Source organism: Pristiophorus japonicus, chromosome 18 (genome assembly GCF_044704955.1).
Source record: "Pristiophorus japonicus isolate sPriJap1 chromosome 18, sPriJap1.hap1, whole genome shotgun sequence".
NCBI lineage: Eukaryota > Metazoa > Chordata > Chondrichthyes > Pristiophoridae > Pristiophorus > Pristiophorus japonicus.
The window spans coordinates 13,264,077-13,287,389 of record NC_091994.1 but is presented as its reverse complement, the minus strand read 5'-3'; the positions used below and the strand labels follow the sequence as shown (position 1 = coordinate 13,287,389).

The 23,313-nt window shown below is 45.5% G+C and overlaps 1 protein-coding gene across 1 annotated transcript in view; it reads right to left on the bottom strand.

The window, feature by feature from the left end:
• apc2 (APC regulator of WNT signaling pathway 2) overlaps positions 1-23,313 on the bottom strand; it is a 179,320-nt gene that overhangs the window by 77,546 nt on the left and 78,461 nt on the right. Inside the window, exon 6 of the mRNA XM_070860813.1 lies at positions 14,517-14,594. Within this exon, the coding sequence (XP_070716914.1) occupies positions 14,517-14,594 (78 nt within the window). The remainder of the gene's footprint in view (positions 1-14,516; positions 14,595-23,313) is intronic.

Sequence of the window (23,313 nt, the reverse complement as noted above, 5' to 3'; positions counted from 1 at the left end):
ATTTTCTATGTTTCTATGAATGGTGACAGATTAGTAAAAGGGGAGGTGCCACGAGACCTGGGTGTCATGGTACATCAGTCATTGAAAGTTAGCATGCAGGTACAACAGGCGGTGAAGAAGGCAAATGGCATGTTGGCCTTCATTGTGAGAGGAACTGAGTATAGGAACATGGAGGTCTTACTGCAGTTGTACAGAGCCTTGGTGAGGCCACACCTTGAATATTGTGTACAGTTTTGGTCTCCTAACTTGAGGAAGGACATTCTTGCTATTGAGGGAGTGCAGCGAAGGTTCACCAGACTGATTCCCGGGATGGCAGGACTGACATATGAAGAATGACTGGATCGACTAGGCTTATATTCACTGGAATTTAGAAGAATGAGAGGGGATCTCATTTTATAGAAACATATAAAATTCTAATGGGATTGGACATTTTAGATGCAGGAAGAATGTTCCCGATGTTGGGGAAGTCTAGAACCAGGAGTTAGATTCTAAAGATAAGGGGTAAGCCATTTAGGACCGAGATGAGGAGAAACTTTTCACTCAGAGAGTGGTGAACCTGTGGAATTCTCTAACACAGAAAGTTGTTGAGGACAGTTCGTTAGATATATTCAAAAGGGTGTTAGATGTGGCCCTTATGGCCAAGGGGTATGGAGAGAAAGCAGGAATGGGGTACTGAAGTTGCATGATCAGCCATGATCATATTGAATGGTGGTGCAGGTTCGAAGGGCTGAATGGCCTACTCCTGCACCTATTTTGTATGTTTTTATGTTTCTATTTATTGCAAGGGGGATAGAGCATAAAAGCAGAGAAGTCCTGTTACAACTGTTCAAGGTATTGGTAAGGCCACACCTGGAGTACTGCAACAGTTTTGGTCTCGTATTTAAGGAAGGATATACTTGCATTGGTGGCTGTTCAGAGAAGGTTCACTAGGTTGATTCCGGAGATGAGAGGGTTGGCTTCTGAAGATAGGTTGAGTAGTTTGGGCCTATACACATTGGAGTTCAGAAGAATGAGAGGTGATCTTATTGAAACTTATAAGATAATGAGGGACTCGACAAGGTAGATGCAGAGAGGATATTTCCATTCATAGGGGAAACTAAATCTATGGGACCTGGGGCTAGAACCTCCACTTTTTTTGCCTGCTTAATGATAACTTAATGCCCATTTTACCGCTGAAATGACGTATAACGACCATATATCTCCCATTTTGGCACAAAATGGAAACTGGCGGGCATATTTTCGGAAACTTATTGCCGAGCGTTACTTTCCCCATGGGCTTAAAGCCAAGAAAAAATATTACTGCCTGCCCACTTTTTTGGGGCGGAATCAGCAGAATGGGCGAATTCAACGCCCATAATATCGCCCAGCGTTACTTTCCTCATGGAATTAACGCCGAGATTCAATATTAACGCTCGGCGACTGCTTTTTGTCGTAAAGAGCATATTTAACCAAACTAGCGGCCATGGAGATCGTCCACCGTCAATTTCACCATCTCGCACACATTTCGCCCACAATATCGCTCGCTCAAAAAAATGCCCACAAAAAGTGGAACTGACCGGGACGAATCACAGCGTTATGGACGCCATGTTGTAGATCACATGTCGCGTCCTTTAAAAGGCTGCTGTGCTTCAACCTCGGCGGAGTTCGGGTGTACTCTGCAGGTCATTGAAGTTGATGTGAACATCTCTAAAAACATCTTGACCACACTGTGACCAATTGGAATTGAAGAGGTGTGTTTGTCGGGACATTCATTGTTTGTGTGCAATCGGTGGAAAACGGAGAACTACTGCAATGTCCTTTCTCACCCTCTCTTGGTGGCCAAATACATGCAGCAGACGCGACATCGCCGAAGGAACGCTGCACTGCATTATGTGCCCAATGAACGAAGTGACAGACAGATGAGGACGATTATACGTTACAAGGAGAAGCATTCTTACTTCGACTTGCCCGACACCACCTGCCTTCGGAGACTGCGCTTCCACAAAGAGGTTATCACTGAGGTATGCCAGCTGATAAGGGCAGACCTGTAGCCTGCCAGCACCATCAGAACTGCACTGTCTGTCGAGGTCAAAGTCACCGTTGCACTGTCGTTCTATGCCTCGGGTTCTTTTCAGGCCACAGCTGTCGACATTTGCGGAATTTCTCAGCATGCCACACATCGTTGCATTAGACAGGTCACTGAAGCCTTGTACGCACGCAGGAGGGACTTGATCAGCTTCCCTATGACCAGGGAGGCACAGAGTGAGAGGGCTCTAGATTTCTCTAGAATTGCAAACTTCCCCAAGGTGCAGGGACCAATATACTGCATGCACATCACGATGTGGGCACCTTTTCAGGATGCTGAGGTTTTCAGGAACTGCAAGGGATTCCATTCCCTGAATGTCCAACTGGTTGTTGACCACCAGCAAATTATACTGGCTGTGAATGCTCAATTTTCAGGCAGCATCCATGATGTGCAAATCCTGCATGAGAGCACTTTATCTGACTTGCTTAACAATGAGCAACAAGGTCAATGCTGGATGCTTGGTGACAAAGGATATGGCCTCGCCATCTGGCTGATGACCCCCACCTGTGTGACACGCACACCGAGGCCGAGAGGCGATACAATGAGAGCCACAGAGCAACTCGCAATATCGTGGAGAAAACCATTGGCGTGCTGAATCAGCGCTTCAGATGCCTGGACAACTCAGGAGGCGAGCTCCAATACCACCCTGAGCAGGTAGCTCAATTCGTGGTGGTGTGCTCCATGCTGCACAACTTGGCTATCAGGAGGGGACAAGAATTGCCTGATGAGTCTGACAGTCCACCTCACCAGAGAGAGGAAGAGGAGGACGAGGAGGCAGATGCTGACATCGGCCCAGACAATCAGGCTGACTCTGAAGCCATGCCCCCGTCTCCCTGTAGACCGCATGAAAGGGCCCATGGTGGCATGATACCTGCAAGAGCCTTACGTCAGAAGCTCATCAATGATCGCTTTGCCTGAAAGAATGTTGGTGTAATTTACAAGGCTGACACACTGCTGGGTGTGCAGGCAATACATCAATGGTGGGCATCACCTTGGTGACAATTAAAGTTTAAGTTGATTGAAGTTAAGTGTGATTATACTTAGGATGGCCACACTTTACAGCAGATGGTCAGAAAAATTTAACGCTACCGCCCATTTGATAGCGCTCGCGGTAACGTCTATTTTCAAAAATGTAAACTAGGTGTTTTGAGAATGGGCGAGAAGCCGGCGATCTGAAAACCCTTTTTTACCGCGCATGCCGGAAATAACACCCATTTTTGGGCATTAAGTTCAAAAGTGGAGGTTCTAGCCCCTGGTCTTAGAATAAAAGGCCACCCATTTAAAACTGAGATGAGGCGAAATTTCTTCTCTCAGAGGGTTGTAAATCTATGGAGTTTTCTGCCCCAGAGGCTGGGTCATTGAATATATTTAAGGCAAAGTTAGACAGATTTTTGAGCAATAAGGGAATAAAGGGTTATGGGGAGCGGGCAGGGAAGTGGAGCTGAGTCCATGATCAGATCAGCCATGATCTTATTAAATGGCAGAGCAGGCTCGAGGGGCCAAATGGCCTACTCCAGCTCCTATTTCTTATGTTCTTACGTAACCTCTGAATGGCAAATTCTGATTGCTTCTTGTCCTCTCATTTCACATTTTGGTATCAATGCTTCTTATTGCCCCTTATTCCTATAGTGGGGTTGCCAACAGAGTTTTTTGTCTGAATTAGTCACCAGAATTTTGGAAAAACTCCAATATCCTGTTTTTAAGCAATTCATTCTTTTGAAGTTAGGTTCTGGGAGAACTTAATGAAATTCAAATTGATCAATACAAAAGCCACAATTCAATCATTCGCATGTACAAGTGGAACACCAGATAGAATTCAAAGCGTTACTTCAAGGAAGATTCATTTTTGTCAGCACAGGTTCATTAAACATATAGGAGTCCCAGGTGAAATTCAACAGATCAACTATTAGCTCATGAGAGCAAGCCGTTAGAATTTATATTGCTGTGGCCATTAGCAGTTTAAATCAGCAATCCAATCTAGCATCACAAAACAAAGAAGTAACTAATTCACGCTTTGTAACATCCTATATAACAAGTCCCATTTGCAGGGAATACATTATTCGAACACGAGCATGCATGGTGATGAAGCCTGGAGGTCTCTCTGAAAGGCACAGCATTGTCCTGTCACTGCCTCCCTGCCAGGCCACATCCACCTGTGCCCTGATAACTCTTACAGGAGCATTTGACCCGATGGGTGTCTAATGGTGGAAATGGGTCTGGATGCCTTGCATCACCGGCAGCCCTTCCATAGTCTTGTTTGTCTTCCTCAGCCGATTGTAGTGCTTTAGGGGGGGGGGGGGGGGCACCGAGCACAATATCCATCGTAGTGTGCTGAAGGGCTACCATGCAGCGGTGTACTGAGCACTATGTTGCCTCTGCTGCAATGCCCAATTGGTGTGGGTGGTAAGAAAGACTTACATTTATATAGCGCCTTTCACGACTACCGGACGTCGCAAAGCGCTTTACAGCCAATGAAGTACTTTTGGAGTGTAGTCACAGTTGTAATGTAGGAAACGCAGGAACCAACTTGCGCACAGCAAGCTCTCACAAACAGCAATGTGATAATGACTGTTATGTATTAATGCTCGGGGGTCACCAGACACCAGAGGGCGCCGCGATCGGAGGTCATCGGGCTGTATGCATGTGGTATGTGTGCTTGGTCATCTGTATATAAGATGGGTGTCTTTGTCACGCAGGCACTCTTGGACTGGAATAAAGATGCATCAGGTTGCACCTGAGTGAGTTTACAGTAACCAGATTCTTGAGTCATTACAATTGGCGACGAGGTAATTTAAGAACCTTTGCATGCACAATGGACAAGGTTGGAATCCTGGAGAGATTCGTGGAGGGCGAGGATTGGGCGGATTTTGTCGACCACCTGGATCAGTATTTTGTTGCCAACGGCATGGAGGCAGAGGCCTACTCAGTTAAGCGCAGGGCAGTTCTCCTCACCGTTTGTGGTCCGAAAATTTACGACCTCCTGAAGAATCTTCTCTCGCCTGTACGTCCGTCGGAAAAAGGGTACGAGGAATTGTGTACGTTGGTGGGTAACCATCTGAAGCCACAAGAGGGGATCATCATATCACGCTACCGTTTCTACACGCATGTTCGTGCTGCGGGCCAGGTCGTGTCGGGATTTGTCACCGACCTGTGACGCCTTGCTGAGCCGTGTAAGTTCGGGAGCATGCTGGAAGACATGCTGCGTGATGTCTTCGTGATAGGCGTCAGCCATGATGCGATCCTCAGGAAGCTGTTGGCTGCAGAGACGCTGGATTTGAAAAAGGCCATCGCGACTGCCCAGGCATGCATGACGACGGATGATAACTTGAGGCAGATATCATCGACTAGTCGGAGTTCCATGGCAAGTACTATAAACAAAATGGCGTTGTCTTTGGACAGAGCTGCTTGCGCGAAACCTGCCATTGCTCAGAGCCCGCCAACTGGTTCGAACCAGATTTCACCCTGTTGGCATTGTGGGGGCAATCATTGGCCTCATCACTGTCGATTTAGACAATACTCATGCAATGGATATTCGAAAGTGAGGCATCTTCACAGGATGCAAGCGTGGTGCGGCTCACCACGTGGTTGATGAGGACCAGTTCAATGATGGCCCGGATACGCAACCCGAGGAGGAAGTGAATGGATTGTATTCGTTCTTGAACAAGAGCCAGCTGATAGTCGTTAATGTGAGGCTGAATGGCGTGCCTGTATCAATGGAGCTGGACATGGGTGCGAACCAGTCGATAATGAGCCAAAGAATATTCGACAAGTTGTGGGACACTAAGGCTGCAAAACCAAAGCTGAGTCCAGTCAATGCCAGGTTGCGTACTTACTCTCAGGAACTCATACCGGTGCTCGGCAGTGCAGCAATCAAGGTGTCATATGACGGTGTGGTTCATGAGCTATCATTATGGATCATCCCAGGTAATGGTCCAATGCTGTTCGGCAGGAATTGGCTGGAGAAAATCAAGCTGAATTGGAATGATGTCAAGATGTTGTCCTCGGTGGATGAAATTTCATATGTTCGAGTATTGAAAAAGTTTCTTTCTTTGTTTGAACCAGGCATTGGTAATTTTACGGGAGCCAAGGTGCAGATTCACCTGGACTCCAATGCAAGGCCTGTCTATCACAAAGCTCGGTCTGTTCCTTACATGATGAGGGAGAAGGTTGAAATTGAGCTTGACAGAGTCCAGCGTGAAGGGATCATATCAGCGGTCGAGTTTAATGAGTGAGCTAGTCTCATTGTTCCTGTGGTGAACAGTGATGGCACTGTCAGGATTTGTGGAGACTACAAGGTTAAGATTAACTGATTTTCGAAAAGGATCAGTATCCGTTACCAAGAGCTGATGACCTGTTCGCCATGCTAGCTGGTTGAAAGTCATTAACGAAACTGGATCTGACGTTGGCCTATATGACTCAGAAGCTTGTTGACACTTTGAAGAAACTCTCCTGCATCAACACCTATAAAGGACTGTTCGTCTACAACAGGTGTCCTTTTGGGATTCGTTCGGCTGCAGGGTACAGCAGTCATCATGGGTGACTTTAACCTACATATTTATTGGGCTAACCAAACTGGTAGCAATACTGTGGAGGAGGATTTCCTGGCGTGTATAAGGGATGGTTTTCTAGACCAATTGTCGAGGAACCAACTAGAGAGCAGGCCAACCTAGACTGGGTCTTGTGTAATGAGAGAGGATTAATTAGCAATCTGGTCATGCTTGGCCCCTTGGGGAAGAGTGACCATAATATGGTAGAATTCTTCATTTAGATGGAGAGCAACACAGTTAATTCAGAGACTAGGGTCCAGAACTTAAAGAAAGGAAACGTCAATAGTATGAGACGTGATTTGGCTAGGATAGACTGGCGAATGATACTTAAAGGGTTGACAGCGGATCAGCAATGGCAGACCTTTAAACATCACATGGATGAATTACAACTATTGTACATTCCTGTCTGGCGTGAAAATAAAACAGGAAAGGTGGCTCAACCGTGGCTAAGAAAGGGAAATTAGGGATAGTGTTAAATCCAAGGAAGAGGCCTATAAATTGGCCAGAAAAAGCAGCAAACCTGAGGACTGGGAGAACTTTAGAATTCAGCAGAGGAGGACTAAGGATTTAATTAGGAGGGGAAAAATAGAGTATGAGAGTAAGCTTGCAGGGAACATAAAAACTGATTGCAAAAGCTACTATAGATATGTGAAGAGAAAAAGATTAGTGAAGACTAATGTAGGTCCCTTGCAGTCAGAATCAGGTGAATTCATAATGGGGAACAAGGAAATGGCAGACCAATTGAACAAATACTTTGGTTCTGTCTTCACTAAGGAAGACACGAATCACCTCCCGAAAATACTAGGGGACCGAGGATCTAGCGAGAAGGAGAAACTGAGGAAAATCCTTATTAGTCAGGAAATTGTGTTCGGGAAACTGATGGAACTGAAGGCCAATAAATCCCCAGGGCCTGATAGTCTGCATTCCAGAGTACTTAAGGAAGTGGCCCTAGAAATAGTAGATGCATTGGTGGTCATTTTCCAAAATTCCATGGACTCTGGTTCAGTACCTATGGATTGGAGAGTAGCTAATGTAACCCCAATTTTAAAAAAAGGAGGGAGAGAGAAAACAGGGAATTATAGACATCGATGGTGGGGAAAATGCTGGAATCAATTATTAAAGATATAATAGCAGCGCATTTGGAAAGCATTGACAGGATCAGTCCAAGTCAGCATGGATTTATGAAAGGGAAATCATGCTTGAGAAATCTTCTAGAATTTTTTGAGGGTGTAACTAGTAGAGTGGATAAAGGCGAACCAGTGGATGTGGTGTATTTGGACTTTCAAAAGGCTTTTGACAAGGTCCCACACAAGAGATTAGTGTGCAAAATTAAGGCACATGGTATTGGGGGTAATGTATTGACATGGATAGAGAACTGGTTGGCAGACAGGAAGCAAAGAATGGGAATAAACGGGTCCTTTTCAGAATGACAGGCATTGACTAGTGGGGTGCCGCAAGGCTCAGTGCTGGGACCCCAGCTATTTACAATATACATTAATGATTTAGATGAAGGAATTGAAGGTAATATCTCCAAGTTTGCAGATGACACTAAGCTGGGTGGCAGTGTGAGCTCTAAGGAGGATGCTAAGAGGCTGCAGGGTAACTTGGACAGGTTAGGTGAGTGGGCAAACGCATGGCAGATGCAGTATGTGAATAAATGTGAGGTTATCCACTTTGGTGGCAAATACAGGAAGGCAGATTATTATCTGAATGGTGACAGATTAGTAAAAGGGGAGGTGCAACGAGACCTGGGTGTCATTGTACATCAGTCACTGAAGGTAGGCATGCAGGTACACCAGGCAGTAAAGAAAGCAAACGGCATGCTGGCCTTCATAGCGAGAGGATTTGAGTATAGGAGCAGGGAGGTCTTACTGCAGTTGTACAGGGCCTTGGTGAGACCACACCTTGAATATTATGTGCAGTTTTGGTCTCTTAATCTGAGGAAGGATGTGCTTGCTATTGAGGGAGTACAGCGAAGGTTCACCAGACTAATTCCCGGGATGGCAGGACTGACATATGAAGAAAGACTGGATCGGCTAGGCTTATACTCACTGGAATTTAGGAGAATGAGAGGGGATCTCATAGAAACATAAAAAATGATGGCGAGACTGAACAGGTTAGATGCAGGAAGAATGTTCCCGATGTTGGGGAAGTCCAGAACCAGGGGTCACAGTCTAAGGATAAGGGGTAAGCCATTTAGGACCGAGATGCGGAGAAACTTTTTCACCAGAGAGTGCTGAACCTGTGGAATACCGCAGAAAGTTGTTGAGTCCAATTTGTTGGATATATTTAAGAGGGAGTTAGATGTGGCCCTTACGGCTAAAGGGATCGAGGGTGTATGGAGAGAAGGCGGGAGTGGGGTACTGAAGTTGCATGATCAGCCATGATCATATTGAATGGTGGTGCTGACTCAAAGGGCCGAATGGCCTGCTCCTGCACCAATTTTCTATATTTCAGAGGAATATGGAGAGTTTACTGAAGTCCGTTCCTAGAACTGTCGTGTTTCAAGATGACATTCTGGTTACAGGTCGCGACATTGCTGAACATCTGAACAATCGTGAAGAAGTCCTACAACGGTTGGACAAAGTGGGGCTCAGGCTGAAACGCTCGAAGTGTGTATTCATGGCACCTGAAGTCAAATTCCTCAGGAGGAAGATTGCTGCTGATGGCATCAGGCCCACTGATTCGAAAACCGAGGCCTTTAAAATGCATCCAGGCCTCAGAATGTGACGGAACTGCGTTTGCTCCTTGGGCTACTCAACTACTTTGGTAATTTCTTACCCAGATTGAACACTTTACTAGAGCCACTGCATGTGTTACTAAGAAAAGGCGACAACTGGGTCTGGGGTGCGTCTCAAGATAGAGCTTTTGAGAAAGCCATGAATTGCTCTGTTCAAAAAAGTTGCTTGTTCATTATGATCCATGTAAGCATCTTGTATTGGCCTGAGATGCTTCATCATATGGGGTTGGCTGCGTACTCCAACAAGCAAATGAATCGGGCAAGCTACAATCTGCTGCGTATGCTTCGAGAAGTCTGCCTAAAGCAGAAAGAGCTTACAGTATGGTATTGAAAGGAGCTTTGGCCTGTGTGTATGGGGTAAAAATAATGCACCAGTACCTGTTTGGTCTTCGTTTTGAACTAGAAACGAATCACAAGCCACTCATTTCATTATTTGCAGAAAACAAAGGTATTGATAGCAATGCATCATCCTGCATTCAAAGATGGACGCTGACATTGTCTGCCTATGATTACGTCATCCGTCATAGACGTGGTACTGAGAATTGTGCCGATGCACTGAGTCGTTTGTCCTTACCCACAACTGAGATGGAGAGGCCTCAATCTGCAGATCTACTGTTTGTAATGGATGCTTTTGAGAGTGAAGGAACTCTTGTCACTGCTCAACAAATTAGGATCTGGACCAGCCATGACTCTATTTTATCGGTTGTGAAACGGCGTGTACTCAGTGGTGATTGGTCTGCCATACCTATGGAGATGCGTGAGGAGACCAAACCTTACAACCGTTGCAAGGATGAGCTGTCCATGGTCGAGGATCCACATTGATTTTGCGAGCCCGTTCCTCGGAAAGATGTTTTTTGTCATAGTAGATGCATATTCTAAGTGGATAGAGTGTGTTATTATGTCATCCAGCATGTCTACAGCTACCATTGAGAGCCTTCATATCATGTTTGCTACTCATGATTTGCCTGACATTGTTGTGAGCGACAACGGATCTTGCGTCACAAGTCTTAAGTTCCAGGAGTTCATGAAACTCAATGGCATCAGACATGTGAGATCAGCTCCATTCAAGCCTGCTTCTAATGGTCAAGCAGAGCGTGCTGTTCAAACGATCAAGCAAAGTATGAAACGTGTAACTCAGGGCTCACTGCAGAGACGGTTGTCATGTATATTGCTCAGTTACAGCACAAGACCTCATACGCTTACTGGGGTTCCTTCTGCTGAACTACGGATGAAGAGAAATCTCAAGACCAGGCTTTCTCTTGTTCATCCTGATTTGAATGATCGTGTTGAAAACAGACGTCAAAGTCAGCAATGGTGTCATAATCGTGTTGCCATGTCACATGACATCTCGGTCAACGATCTGGTTTATGTACTGAACTATGGTCAAGGTCCAAGGCCGGCACTGTTACAGCCAAGGAGGGTAACAGAGTGTTTATTGTCGTGCTCAAGAATGGGCAAACATGCAGGAAACACCTTGACCAGGTTAAACTGCGGCACACGGATGAACTGGAACCGAGTGAGGAAGATGCAGTCAGTGACCAACCAACCATTGTTCACTCATCAGAGGACTCTGCTGACATTACTGACTCTGAACCTTCACTCTCTGATGTGGTCATGACCACTCCCATCAGATCGGCTACTCAGCCCTCAGTCTCAACGGACTCAGAATGCTCGCCCAGAGCCAAAGTTGAACTGAGACGACCAACTCGTGAGAGGAAAGCCTCAGACCGTCTTAATTTGTAAAAAGACTGTTATTAAGATTTTAAAAGGGGGATGTTGTTATGTATTAATGCTTGGGGGTCACCAGACACCAGAGGGAGCTGCAGTCAGTGGTCATAGGGCTGTACGCATGTGGCATGTGTGCTTGGTCACATGTGTCTTTGTCACGCTGGCACTCGGGCTGGAATAAAGATGGATCAGGTTGCACCTGAGTGAGTTTACAGTAACCTAACTCTTGAGTCATTACAATGACCAGATAATCTGTTTTTGTTATATTGATTGAGGGATAAATATTGGCCAGGACACCAGGGATAACTCCCCTGCTCTTCTTCGAAATAGTGCCATGGGATCTTTTACGCCCACCTGAGAGAGCAGACCAGGCCTCGGTTTAACATCTCATCTGAAAGATGACACCTCTGACAGTGCAGCACTCCCTCAGCACTGCACTGGGAGTGTCAGCCTAGATTTATGTGTTCATGGTGGATTCCAGTGGTGTGCAGTGAGGCACACGCAGGGCCCCACCTTACAAGATTGCGAGTCCCAGTCTGATGCAGCAAGGCACAGCCAGGATCCCACTGTCTGAGGCTGCGGGTCTCAGTGGGATGCAGCGTACCACACCCAGGGTGAGGAGGGGAAGGAGAGCTCGACAGCGCTCTCCTGAGGTGCAGGATATAACAGAAGTGGTTCAGACGATGGCAATGAGTGCGGAGAGCATTGATCTTACCCGATCACTTCTGGACACCATCGGTGGAGTGGGTGATGAGATATCGGGTCTGTCGGGAGAAGTAACAACACTCTCACAAGAAATGGGAACACTGTCAGTGAACATGAGGGAGGGAATGTTACAGGTAGATGACACACAGTCAGGGCACATGAGGGAGGGAATGTCACAGGTAGCTGAGACACTGTCGGCGAACATGAGGGAGGGAATATTGCAGGTAGTTGACACACTGTTGCTCAACAGGAGGGAGGGAATGTTGGAGGTAGCTGCTGCAATAAGAGAACATGCCTAGACCCCGCACCCATTGACAGAAGCAACTTCCACTCCCACTCCAATCCCCAGACCAGCCTCTGAAGAGGCCCAAGCTGGGCCTTCCACATTACCGCCTGCCTCACCCCTTCAAGAAGTGTGCATTACCTGAGATGTTCGAAAGAATAAGCTTGGTACCAACCCGAGAAACGCTGCGCCACTGCCTGCGGGCAGGGGTGGAGTCACCTAGACCAAGCGCAGCAGGCGGACTTAGAATTAGGTGGAGGAGAGATGGGTGCAGCCTTTCTTTGCTGCTGTTGTTGTTATTGTTATTGTTGTTACTGTTGTAACTGTTCTCAAATTAAAAGTTATTTGTAAGTTATGTAAATTTACAAGTTTAAAAGTTTGTAAGTGATCTTAAAGTTTGGAAGTGATCTTAACTGAAAACGTTAAAGTTTGATACAAGAATAATTTTATTAAAGTTAAGTTAAGTACAAACAAATAATTGTTAAACTTTTGAATAAAATATAATTTAAATTATAACTGAATCATTTATATTATTTGTCCCACTATTAACACAACCTTTCAAAGTAAGCAAGAATCATTTCCATTATTTGCTCCATAACACAACACATTACGGAACAGGTCCAAACAGTAAACATGGTCCATGTGGAATAGTTGCCGCTGAGCCTTCAGGCAGCAAATCGTTAAAGGGGCATGACGGCCCACCCTCCTTTGCCGTCATGCTCCGGGTTCAGGTACTTGCATGGCTTCCTCGTCCTCATCCTCCTCCTCATCATCATCTGCATCTTCTTCCGCATCATCAGCCACTCTCACCTCAGGTGGGTCTTCCACTACCAGCTGCTGCTGCCTCATGCTGGCGAAGTTATGCAGCATGCAGCACACAACAGTGAACTGACTGACAATCTCAAGGGAGTATTGCAAGTAGCCTTCGGAATGGTCCAGGCATCGGAAACGCTATTTCAAGATGCCAATGGTCCTCTCTATTATGCTGCGCGTCGCAATGTGCGACATGTTGTATTCCCAGTCAGCTTCCGTCCGGGTTACGCATAGGGGCATCATGAGCCAGGTGGCGAGGCCGTACCCGTTGTCTCCCAGTAGCCAGCTCTGCCCTTCTGGCTGCTGCTGAAACATGACAGATATAAGGCTCTTGCGTAGGATGAACGCATCATGGGTATCTTGCAACAACAGACATGACGTGATGCATGTCGTCACACACGAGCTGCGTATGGACCACACCCAGGTCTGAGCAGGTGCAATGATCGGGAACTCCCCACGGGCTTCATTTGATGCATAGTGTAAGGCGTCTCATGCCTTCCGTTCACCTTCCACAGCCCCCCACCTCCACCTCACCCCTCCCCCCCCGGGCTTCTTTTCAAGCTGAGCCCTGAGCCTCTGTGTCCGGGCAAGGGACCGCTTCTGCTGGCCGACGCTCCGACCCTCGAGCCCGGTTTGGAGACGTTCGGTGGTGGCGTGTCAGTTTTAAAAAAATCTAAATTTAAAGAATTCCATTAAACTTCCATTTCCTGCGTTTTTAAGTTTGAAAAATTTAAGCTTGATGATGCCTATTTATGTGTTCTTGATTCCCTCCAAAACTTCGCCTGAAAACAATGGCGTCTTTCTGCGCCAATTTTTTGATGGTGCGCTGATTTTCCTTAAGTGCCCAGAAGGTTTTTCGGAGTGGTCACATATGCCGTCCGAGGAGAAATGTAAATTGGCCAATTGCGTAATTGTGAAAAATTGGAGCAGACATCAGGTTGCACCTCCCTATGACGCAAAAAAAAAACTAACCTAAAAAAATCGTAACTGAGTTACGCTGGCACACAAAGATTGGGCAAACTTGGATTTTTAAATTTAGGCCAAAGGAACGGCGCAAATCACTGGGGAACATTGAGCCCATTGTTTTATGAATATGAACGATGTGATGCAGAAACTTTCCTGAGATAGTGTGTGCCGTCTGAAGTATGGCGGACAGGAAGTGCACTTGTAAAACTTTTATGTTATTGGTAGATATAAGGCAGTGAACTCAACTGTAATTAGACACGAGAGGCTTTTCAACAACATCAGTTGTATGCAGTATATCCCTAGGTCACAGGACACACATTTAATGTACCTTCAGAACCCACCTCATAAAATTGATCAACTTTTTGGAGTTCTTCATCTTACATCATATTAATAAGACAATGGAACTTAAAATATGCTCCACATGGAGGAAACATTTTTTTTTACAACTCTTCCGATGTATAATATAACCAGTCAACATTGCATTCAGCAAATCAAATACTGTAATCCAGTATCCAGATTCTTTCAGGACATAAACCACTCGAGCTTTGTACCTGACGTCAGATAGCCTTTCAATTCAATTACTGCCTTGCTGTTTATGGTTATCTTTTAGCCTCTAGTTATTACTTCAGAATAGGCTATATAAACTGTAGCAACGTCTTTGAATCTGACCTCTGTCTCTGTCTGATGCGCCTTCTGCTGGAACTGAAGAATCTCATTCTCAATCTGTTGAATCCGGTTCATTCGCATCTGTCAGGAAAGAAAGAAAGACTTGCATTTATATAGCGCCTTTCATGAACACCGGACATCTCAAAGCACTTTCCAGCCAATTAAGTACTTTTTTGGAGTGTAGTCACTGTTGTAATTTGGGAAATGCAGCAGCCAATTTGCACGCAGCAAGCTCCCACAGGCAGCAATGTGATAATGACCAGATAATCTGTTTTTGTTATGTTGATTGAGGGATAAATAAGACCTAGCTCTGTCAAACCCGTGTGATGGCTGGTGTTCAATGGCCACCACACGTTAAAAAAATCCACACACAGGCATCTTCCACCTTTCAAGATGTAGTTCAGGACCTGGAATATTAGGTCCTTCATTGTGAACTCATCTCTTTTTGGCATGGAAGCAAGTCATCCTCATTTCAAGGGACTGCCTATGATAATGAAATATTGGCTAGGACACCAGCAATAATTCCACTGCCCTTTTTCGAAATAGTGCTATAGGATCTTTTACATCCACCTGAGAGGGCAGACAGGGCCTCGGTTTAACGTCTCATCCGAAAAACAGCACCGCATTCCCTCAGCACCACACTGGACTGTCAGCCTAGATTTTTTTTTAAAATGTGCTCAAGTATCTGGAGTGGGACTTGAACCCACAACCTTTGGACTGGGAGGCAGAGTGTGCTACCTACTGAGCCACAGCTAACACTACAAGCACAAGAAAATTCAAGCAAGAAAGCACAAACCCATCAGTGCAATGAGCCGTTTTTCTTTAACGTGTCAAAGGTGTTAAACCAGAGAGTCCCAGCTCCCATCTCTTATCTGTGCTGAATTATTGGGTCTCAGTCAGGAGAACAATACAAATTTATGGCCTCAGTTACAATTGGCCTTCAGCTCGAGAGCGAAATATCTGCCAGAGTTCACACTCCTAATTTCGATCCAGTGATCCCTGAGTGAGAACATCCAACCAGGATGTAATGTATTTGCTTCACGGGTTCTTTGTTTAAGAATTCATAGCAACACATTGCTATTGAGAACTAGTTGGTTTATGAACAAAGGTTTAACAATCACACTACACATTGCCAGTTCATCCACTAGGCTCACAACTGCATACTGCATCGTGGATGACCTAGACCCAACTGACTGGGGTTTTATTGAGTCTTGTGAACATTACATGACAGGCTAAGCCACTCACAATGCAACAGCTCTACAACTATTTTGCAGACATAGTAATCAAGTGCCCTCTGATTAAAGGGGGGGAAGGGGGCACACTCCAAAAACTTTTCAAGTGCTTCCTTGTTTTTTTTGGGGGGGGGGTTTTGAGGGCACCAAAACCACAAATTATACAAGCGCCCCCTGGCTAAAAGTGGGGGGGGCACTAAAGCCAGCAAACTTAACAAATTAAACTTTAGACATGGTTCTGCAACAGCTCTACAGCTTTTCTTCCTCCTCCTCTCACAGGGTCCTGGGTTCACTCTCACTCTCACTGTACTTGTAGCAGTATTCGCAAAGGTTTTACAATCAGACTACGCATTACAAGCTCAACTATTTTAGTTGTGCACTTTAAACAAATGCCCCCTGCAAGGGGGGTCACACTCCAAAATAATTTTTTTTTCCAGTGCCCCTTTTTTTGGGGGGCTTGGGGGTTTAAGGCACTAAAACCATAAATTATGCAAGTGCCCCCTGGCTAAAAGGTGGGGGACACTAAAACCGGCAAATTAAACAAATTAAACTTTAGACATGGTTCTGCAACAGCTCTACAACTCTTTTGTTGCAAAACAAAAATAAACGTTAAATCAAGTGCCCCCTTATTAAAGGGGGGGCAGACACTCCAAACACTTTTCAGGTGCCCTTTTTATGTTTTTTTTTGGTTTTCTTTGTGGTTTTTTTGTGTGTTCTTTTAGGGAACAGCTCTACAACTCTTTTGAGAGAGAACAATAAATAAACAAATAAATCAAGTGCCCCCTGATTAAAGGGGAGGGGGGGAACACTCCAAACATTTTTCAAGTGTTTTTTTTGTGGGGTTTTTGTGGGGTTTTTTAGGGAACAGCTCTACAAACCTGTGAGCATAGTCATAGGTCCACACATTCATCATCATCACCATCACCATCATAGGCAGTCCCTCAAAGCGAGGATGACTTGCTTCCACACCGTACACAGTATAGCGCCGCCCTGGGTTGACCACACAATAAAATAGTGAAGAGTGGGCATGGGATGAGATAACAGAAGGTTATAGTGATACCACTACACCTGGGCGTAAGGGAGATGATTGGGTAATTCCACCCGTCAATCACTGCTGTAAATTGCTGGGTTTGATGTTGCCCGCGTAACTTGTGTTATGTAACTGTCCTCCACTCACTGAATTTTGCTGGAGAAATGACCCTGCTTTTATCGGGAGAAGATGTGGCAGTTCTAGCCATGAGTGACACTTTTTAATTAGACTTTGTTTGCCTCACTTTGCTGTAAAATACACCGTTCGCTACGAGTCCTGCCGTAAATCCCTCAACTCATGGGCTGACACAGTGGTGTCAATAGACACGCCGCCAAGCATTCCACCCCCCCCCCCCCCACCCCACCGGATGATTATAGTGGATTATAATACTAATTCACTCTCCACATATTGCCATCACAAAATCCTTACTACAGTTCAAATCTAGCCTGCTTATCGCCAATAAAAAGAATACACCATCTGGCATCTTTTCTGGACTGGGGATGGCAGCAGTCTTCAGTAGTGAGTGAGCTGATTGGATCTGACTTTGGATTCCAGTATCTTTCCATGTAGCGAGCACAAGCCATCCTTTATTTCCAGTGCCTCAATGGTCAGAGCCTGCAACACATCCCTATAACAGGGTGAGTGAATTGGTGTAGCGCAACATGACGCCCCACAACTAATCCTTCCAATCTCTGCACTTAACATGTGCACTTCACAACAACAACTTGCATTTATATAGCTCCTGTAAGATAGTAAAACCTTACTTGGTGCTTCACAGGAGTGTTATCAAATAAAATTTGACACCGAGCCACATCATCATCATAGGCAGTCCCTCGGAATCGAGGAAGACTTGCTTCCACTCTTAAAACAAGTCCTTCGGTGGCTGAACAGTCCAATACGAGAACCACAGTCCCTGTCACAGGTGGGACAGATAGTCATTGCAGGTAAGGGAGAGTGGGACAGGTTTGCCGCACGCTCTTTCCGCTGCCTGCGTTTGCTTTCTGCATGCTCTCGGCGATGAGACTTAAGGTGCTCAGCGCCCTCCCGGATGCAATTCTTCCACTTAGGGCGGTCTTTGGCCAAGGACTCCCAGGTGTCATTGGGGATGTTGCACTTTATCAGGGAGGCTTTGAGGGTATCCCTATAATGTTTCCTCTGCCCACGTTTGACAATATTAGGATAGGTGGCCAAAAGCTTGGCCAAAAAGGTAAGTTTTAAGGAGATTCTTAAAGGAGAAAAGAGGGGTAGAGAGGCAGAGAGGTTTAGGGAGGCAATTCCAGAGCTTAGGGCCTAGGTAGCTGAAGGCATGGCCACCAATGGCAGAGCGATGAAAATCAGGGATGTGCAAATGACCAAAATTGGAGGAGCGCAGAGATCTTGGCGGGATTGTAGGGTTGGAGGAGTTACAGAGATAGGAAGTGGCGAGGCCATGGAGGGATTTGAAAACAAGGATGAGAATTTTTCACTCAAGGTGTTTGGGAGAAAATGTTGATCAACGGGAACAGGGTTGATGGGTGAATCGGACTTGGTGCGAGTTAGAATATGGGCAGCCAAGTTTTGAATGAGCTCGAATTTACGGAGGGTACAAGGTGGGAGGCTGGCCAGGAGAGCGTTGGAATAGTCAAGTCTAGAGGTAACAAAGACCTGGATTTGCTGATCAAGTATCGCCATTTTGCAAATAAGGTCCCAGTGGCAACGGGAATGGTTGAGAGTGGACCTTAATGGTAACAAATCACTTGTCCCATCATCTCGCAAGTAACTCTCTACAATAAAGAATGGTCATTAGAGTGTGGAAACCACATCATGGGAAGCCATTTCCTGTGTGGTGCTCAGGCAGAATTCCAATGTGGTGATATCAAAGTATGGTAGAAAGGCATTGTCATGTATGTAACCTTCATGTAACTATAACCTTCATAACAACACTGCATACTGCATACACCTGAGAAATGCACACCTTGACCACAGGGGATGAACTTGTGGGAGACACTCCTCACCTGGTCATCCAGGTATTTAAAGGGAGGTTCCACGCAGGTCATCACTTCTTGGTCCTGTGAATAAAGGTTAAGGTCACAGAGTGACCCTGTCTGCAAAATGTGCCTCGTGTGAATTTATAGCAGTGTGTAAGGACACAACAGGCATGGAGATCAACTGATAAACCGCAATCCAGCAGCAACCCTCCCCTCGCCACCAACAAATTGGATTGAGGTTTTGCACCATCCTGTAATGGAACTGTCAGCACTTACATAGATGTTGTAAATACAAGTAAACCCAGCCGTTGATTTTAGCCCAGAGCAGTTTTCAGGCGGGCGAGAGACAGGACAAGTGCAAAATGTACTTGTTGGCCTTAGAATATTAGAACTTAAGGTGCCAGCCATTCGGCCTCTCGAGCCTGCTCCGCCATTCAATAAGACCATGGCTGATCTTCTACCTCAACTCCACTTTCCCGCACTATCCCCATATCCTTAATTCCCTTCATTCCCAAATATTTATCGACTTCTGCCTTGAATATACTCAACAACTGAGCATCCACAGCTCTCTGGGGTAAAGAATTCCAAAGATCCACTACCCTTTGAGTGAAGAAATTTCTCCTCATCTCAGTCCTAAATGGTCGACCCCTTATTTTGAGACTGTGACCCCCATCTTGGAGATTCCCCAGCCAGGGGAAACATCTTCTCAGCATTAACCCTGTCAAGCCCCATGAGAATGTTATATGTTTCAGGCCTAGGGTATTTTAACATCCTGGCCTCATTTAAATGCCACCAGTCCGTTTTCCCCATGGATTGGAATTTTAATTTTTTTTAATCATTTAAATGTTGGCTTCTAAGTAAGTGGCGGGGTGGGAGTTTCAGAAGCGTCTGTCGGGAGGGAAGGCAGTGGAGGGGTTGATGGGGGGAGAGACAAGGGCAGGGAAGGTTGCAACTTTCCTAGTGGAAAGGATATTTTTTGACTTACCTGGAGGGCCTCTTTATCCTTCCTACCAGCTGTCGACCTGCTTCAGTCGTTCACTGATGCTGATTTATATGTTAATGAAATCCTGGGTTTGTGATTGGATAGCCGAAGTTGCCGTTAACAAGCTAAATTAATTATACAAGTTTTTTGGGAATGTTTGAAGGCTCAATAATTAAATAAGGCTGCTGAGTAGGTTTCTATATTTTGAGCCTTGCGGAGGATAATCTATAATTTTTCTGAAGGCTGAAATATCCTGCGGGGAATGGCTCTTGTAGGAAATTGTAGGCCCACAGCCCTTGATTTTCCATTCACTTAACTTAATGGATGGAATAGCATGCATTGCTGGCCCATGAATTCCCAACCAGCACTTCCTGTGAGCTCTGCTCAACACCAGGAATGCCTGACAGCAGATTTAAGTAATTGGTTTTCTAATGTAATATTGAGAGAAACAAAAATATAGCTATTCGTTATTAAAATTTTAGATGGGGGTTGTTCCAATAGAACTTTCCTACTGTGGGGTAAAGAATTCCAACTAAATAAACTATTATTCAGCACCTTATTTTTCTTAGTGTCAGCTGTGTCTCAGTGGGTAGCACTCTTGCTTGTGAGTCAGAAGGTTGTGTGTTCAAATCCCACTCCAGGAACTTGAGCACAAAAATCTAGGCTGACACTCCAGTGTGGTGCTGAGGGAGTGCTGCAGTGCCGTCCTTCGGATAAAAACTTAAACCATGGCCCTCTCAGGTGGACGTACAAGATCCCATGGCACTATTTCGAAGAAGTGACCTGGCCAATATTTATCCCTCAATCAACATAACAAAAAACCTTATCTGGTCATTATCACATTGGCTTTTGTGGGAGCTTGCTGTGTTTCCCACATTACAACAGTGACTACACTCCAAAAGTACTTCATTGGCTGTAAAGGGCTTTGAGATGTTCGGTGGTCGTGAAAGGCGCTATATAAATGCAAGTCTTTTTTTACTTTTAATGTTGAAATCTACTGTAATGTTGTGCACTCATTTCAAGTGAAAACATTATGCCCATCAGCTCAAAAGAGGAAGAAGAGTGATTCAGTTGTATAACTGCCAGTTCGGATTCACAGTGATATTACATCCTACTGAATCTCTTTCACAGCATGCTCACTAAGCTAACCTCACGAGACTTTTATATAGACTGGATCCTTGGCTATCTGCTTCACTCACACTCTCTATTGTCTCTCATAGGTTGCAGAGGTTCCAATAGATATGTTAGTTTTACAACAACAACGTGCGTGTACATAGCGCCATTAAGTGGTAAAATGTCCCAAGGCACTTCACAACAGCATTATCAAACAAAATTTGACACTGAGCCACATAGAAAGAAAGAGGAAAGCAAGAATTCATATAGCGCCTTTCACTAACACCGGACGTCTCAAAGCGCTTCACAGCCAATGAAGTACTTTTGGAAAGGAGATATTAGGGCAGATGACCAAAAGCTTGGTCAAAGAGATAGGTTTTAAGGAGCGTCTCAAAGAAGGAAAAAGAGGTAGAGAAGCGGAGAGGTTTAGGGAGGGAGTTCCAGAGCTTGGGGCCAAGGCAACCGAAGGCACGGCTACCAATGGTGGAGCGATGCACAAGTGGGCAGAATTGGCGGAGCGCAGATATTTCAAAGGCTTGTAGGGCTGGAGGAGGTTACAGAGATAGCTGCACATTGGCTTTATCTAGCTCAGGGAAGATCACTTTAAGACCTGTCCTGCTCTTCACTTGTGTACTGTAGAGTTATTCTTAGCTTTGGAATGTAAAATAGTTCTATAGGGAAATTAAAAAGAGCTCATAGCCATGTAGAACCCCAGGTCTCCAAGGTACCAACAGCCTCTGCAGAATACCTGATGCTTTTGTCTGGGGCCCCAATCCATTGAAGCTGGTCAATGGATCGGGCCTTACAGTCCTAATAATGTATCATTCCGTCATTTGTGGTCAGTCTGGACATGTATTATGACCAGGACAACTGAGCCTCAGTTCCACTCCATCCACTGGCTGGGATAGTAGAACCCATGCCATTTTGGAAAGGAAAGGAAAGGAGGGAAGGAAATAAGGAAAGAAGGAGGGAAGGAGGGAAGGAGAGAAGGAGAGGGAAGGGAGAGAATGAGAGGAAAGTGAGAGAAGGAGAGGAAGAGAGGAAAGGGGGAGAAGGAGAGAAGGAGAGGAAAGGGAGAGAAGGGAAGGGAAGGAAAGGAGGGAGGGAAGGAAAGGAGGGAGGGAGGGAGAGAGGGAGGGAGGGAGAGAAGGAAGGAAGGAAGGAAGGAAAGTTGGATTTCTGTAGCGCCCCAAAGCGCTTTACAGCCAATGAAGTATACTCACTGGACTGTAGTCACTGTTATAATGGAAACACAGCAGCCAATTTGTGACCAGCAAGCTCCCACACACAGCAAAGTGATAATGAGCAGATAATCTGTTTTTGTTACATTGATTGAGGGATACATATTGACCAGGACACCGGGGATAACTCTCCTGCTCTTCTTCGAAATAGTGCCGTGGGATCTTTTACGTCCACCTGAGAGAGCAGACGGGGCCTCGGTTTAACGTCTCATCTGAAAAACGGCACCTCCGACAGTGCAGCACTCCCTCAGCACTGCACTGGAGTGTCAGCCACTCTGTGCTGTACCTCCACTTCCATTATCAGCCACAAATCCTTCGTCCTTTCTAAGATGCATTAGTCTGCATTTTTCAAAGCTCTCGCGATTAAGGAATTGTGCCTTTGGATTGGAAAATTGCAAATAGATAAGAAGGGAGGGAGGTGCAAAACCAGGTAACTACAAACCCGTCGGTTTATCATTAATTGTGCGGAAGTTACTTGAACCTGTCATCAGAGACAGAGTGACTGAGCACTTGGACAGATATCAACTGATCAAAGAGATTTAGCATGGATTTGTGAAGGGTAGATCATGTCTGACTTCTCCCCTACTAGCATGGTGCATAGGGGAGTGTCGATGGCTATTGTCCATACGGACATCCAAAAGACATTTAATAATGCCAACCTGACTGTGAAAGTGATTCAGTGTTGCCCCTTTCCCTGAAGGAAACCCCACTCTCAAAGCCACTCCCCGAGTCTATGCTGAATGTGTTTTCTTCCTTTGTAATTCTACCCCTGACACCAAAATGGTGACATTCCCCCATTTTATGTGGAGCTGGTAGAGAGGCAGATTTTCTGTTGACTAAATTATCAGCTCCGTTTCTTCAAATAACAAATCTTTAAACTGGGCTGACATTCCGTTGCAGTGCTCGGAGGTGCTGCGTGGCCAAAGCGCCAGCGAGATGTTAAACCAAGATCCTAATGGCAAAATTCCAGTGGTTCAAGAGGGCATTAAAGATCCCCTGGTACTATTCGAAGGTTAAGGGATTCTCATGGGGCTCCAGCCAACATTAGACTCCAGACTAATGCCGCCAATTAACAGATTAACTAGTCATTTGTCCCATTGCTGTTTGTGGGATGTTTCTGGTACACAACGGTTGCTGCAGTTGCTTACGTCAAAGTAATCATCATTTTTTTAAGCGCTTGCACCATAAATGTAAGTATTGGACAGGGAGTTTATTGACATTAGCTTTTTCCCATT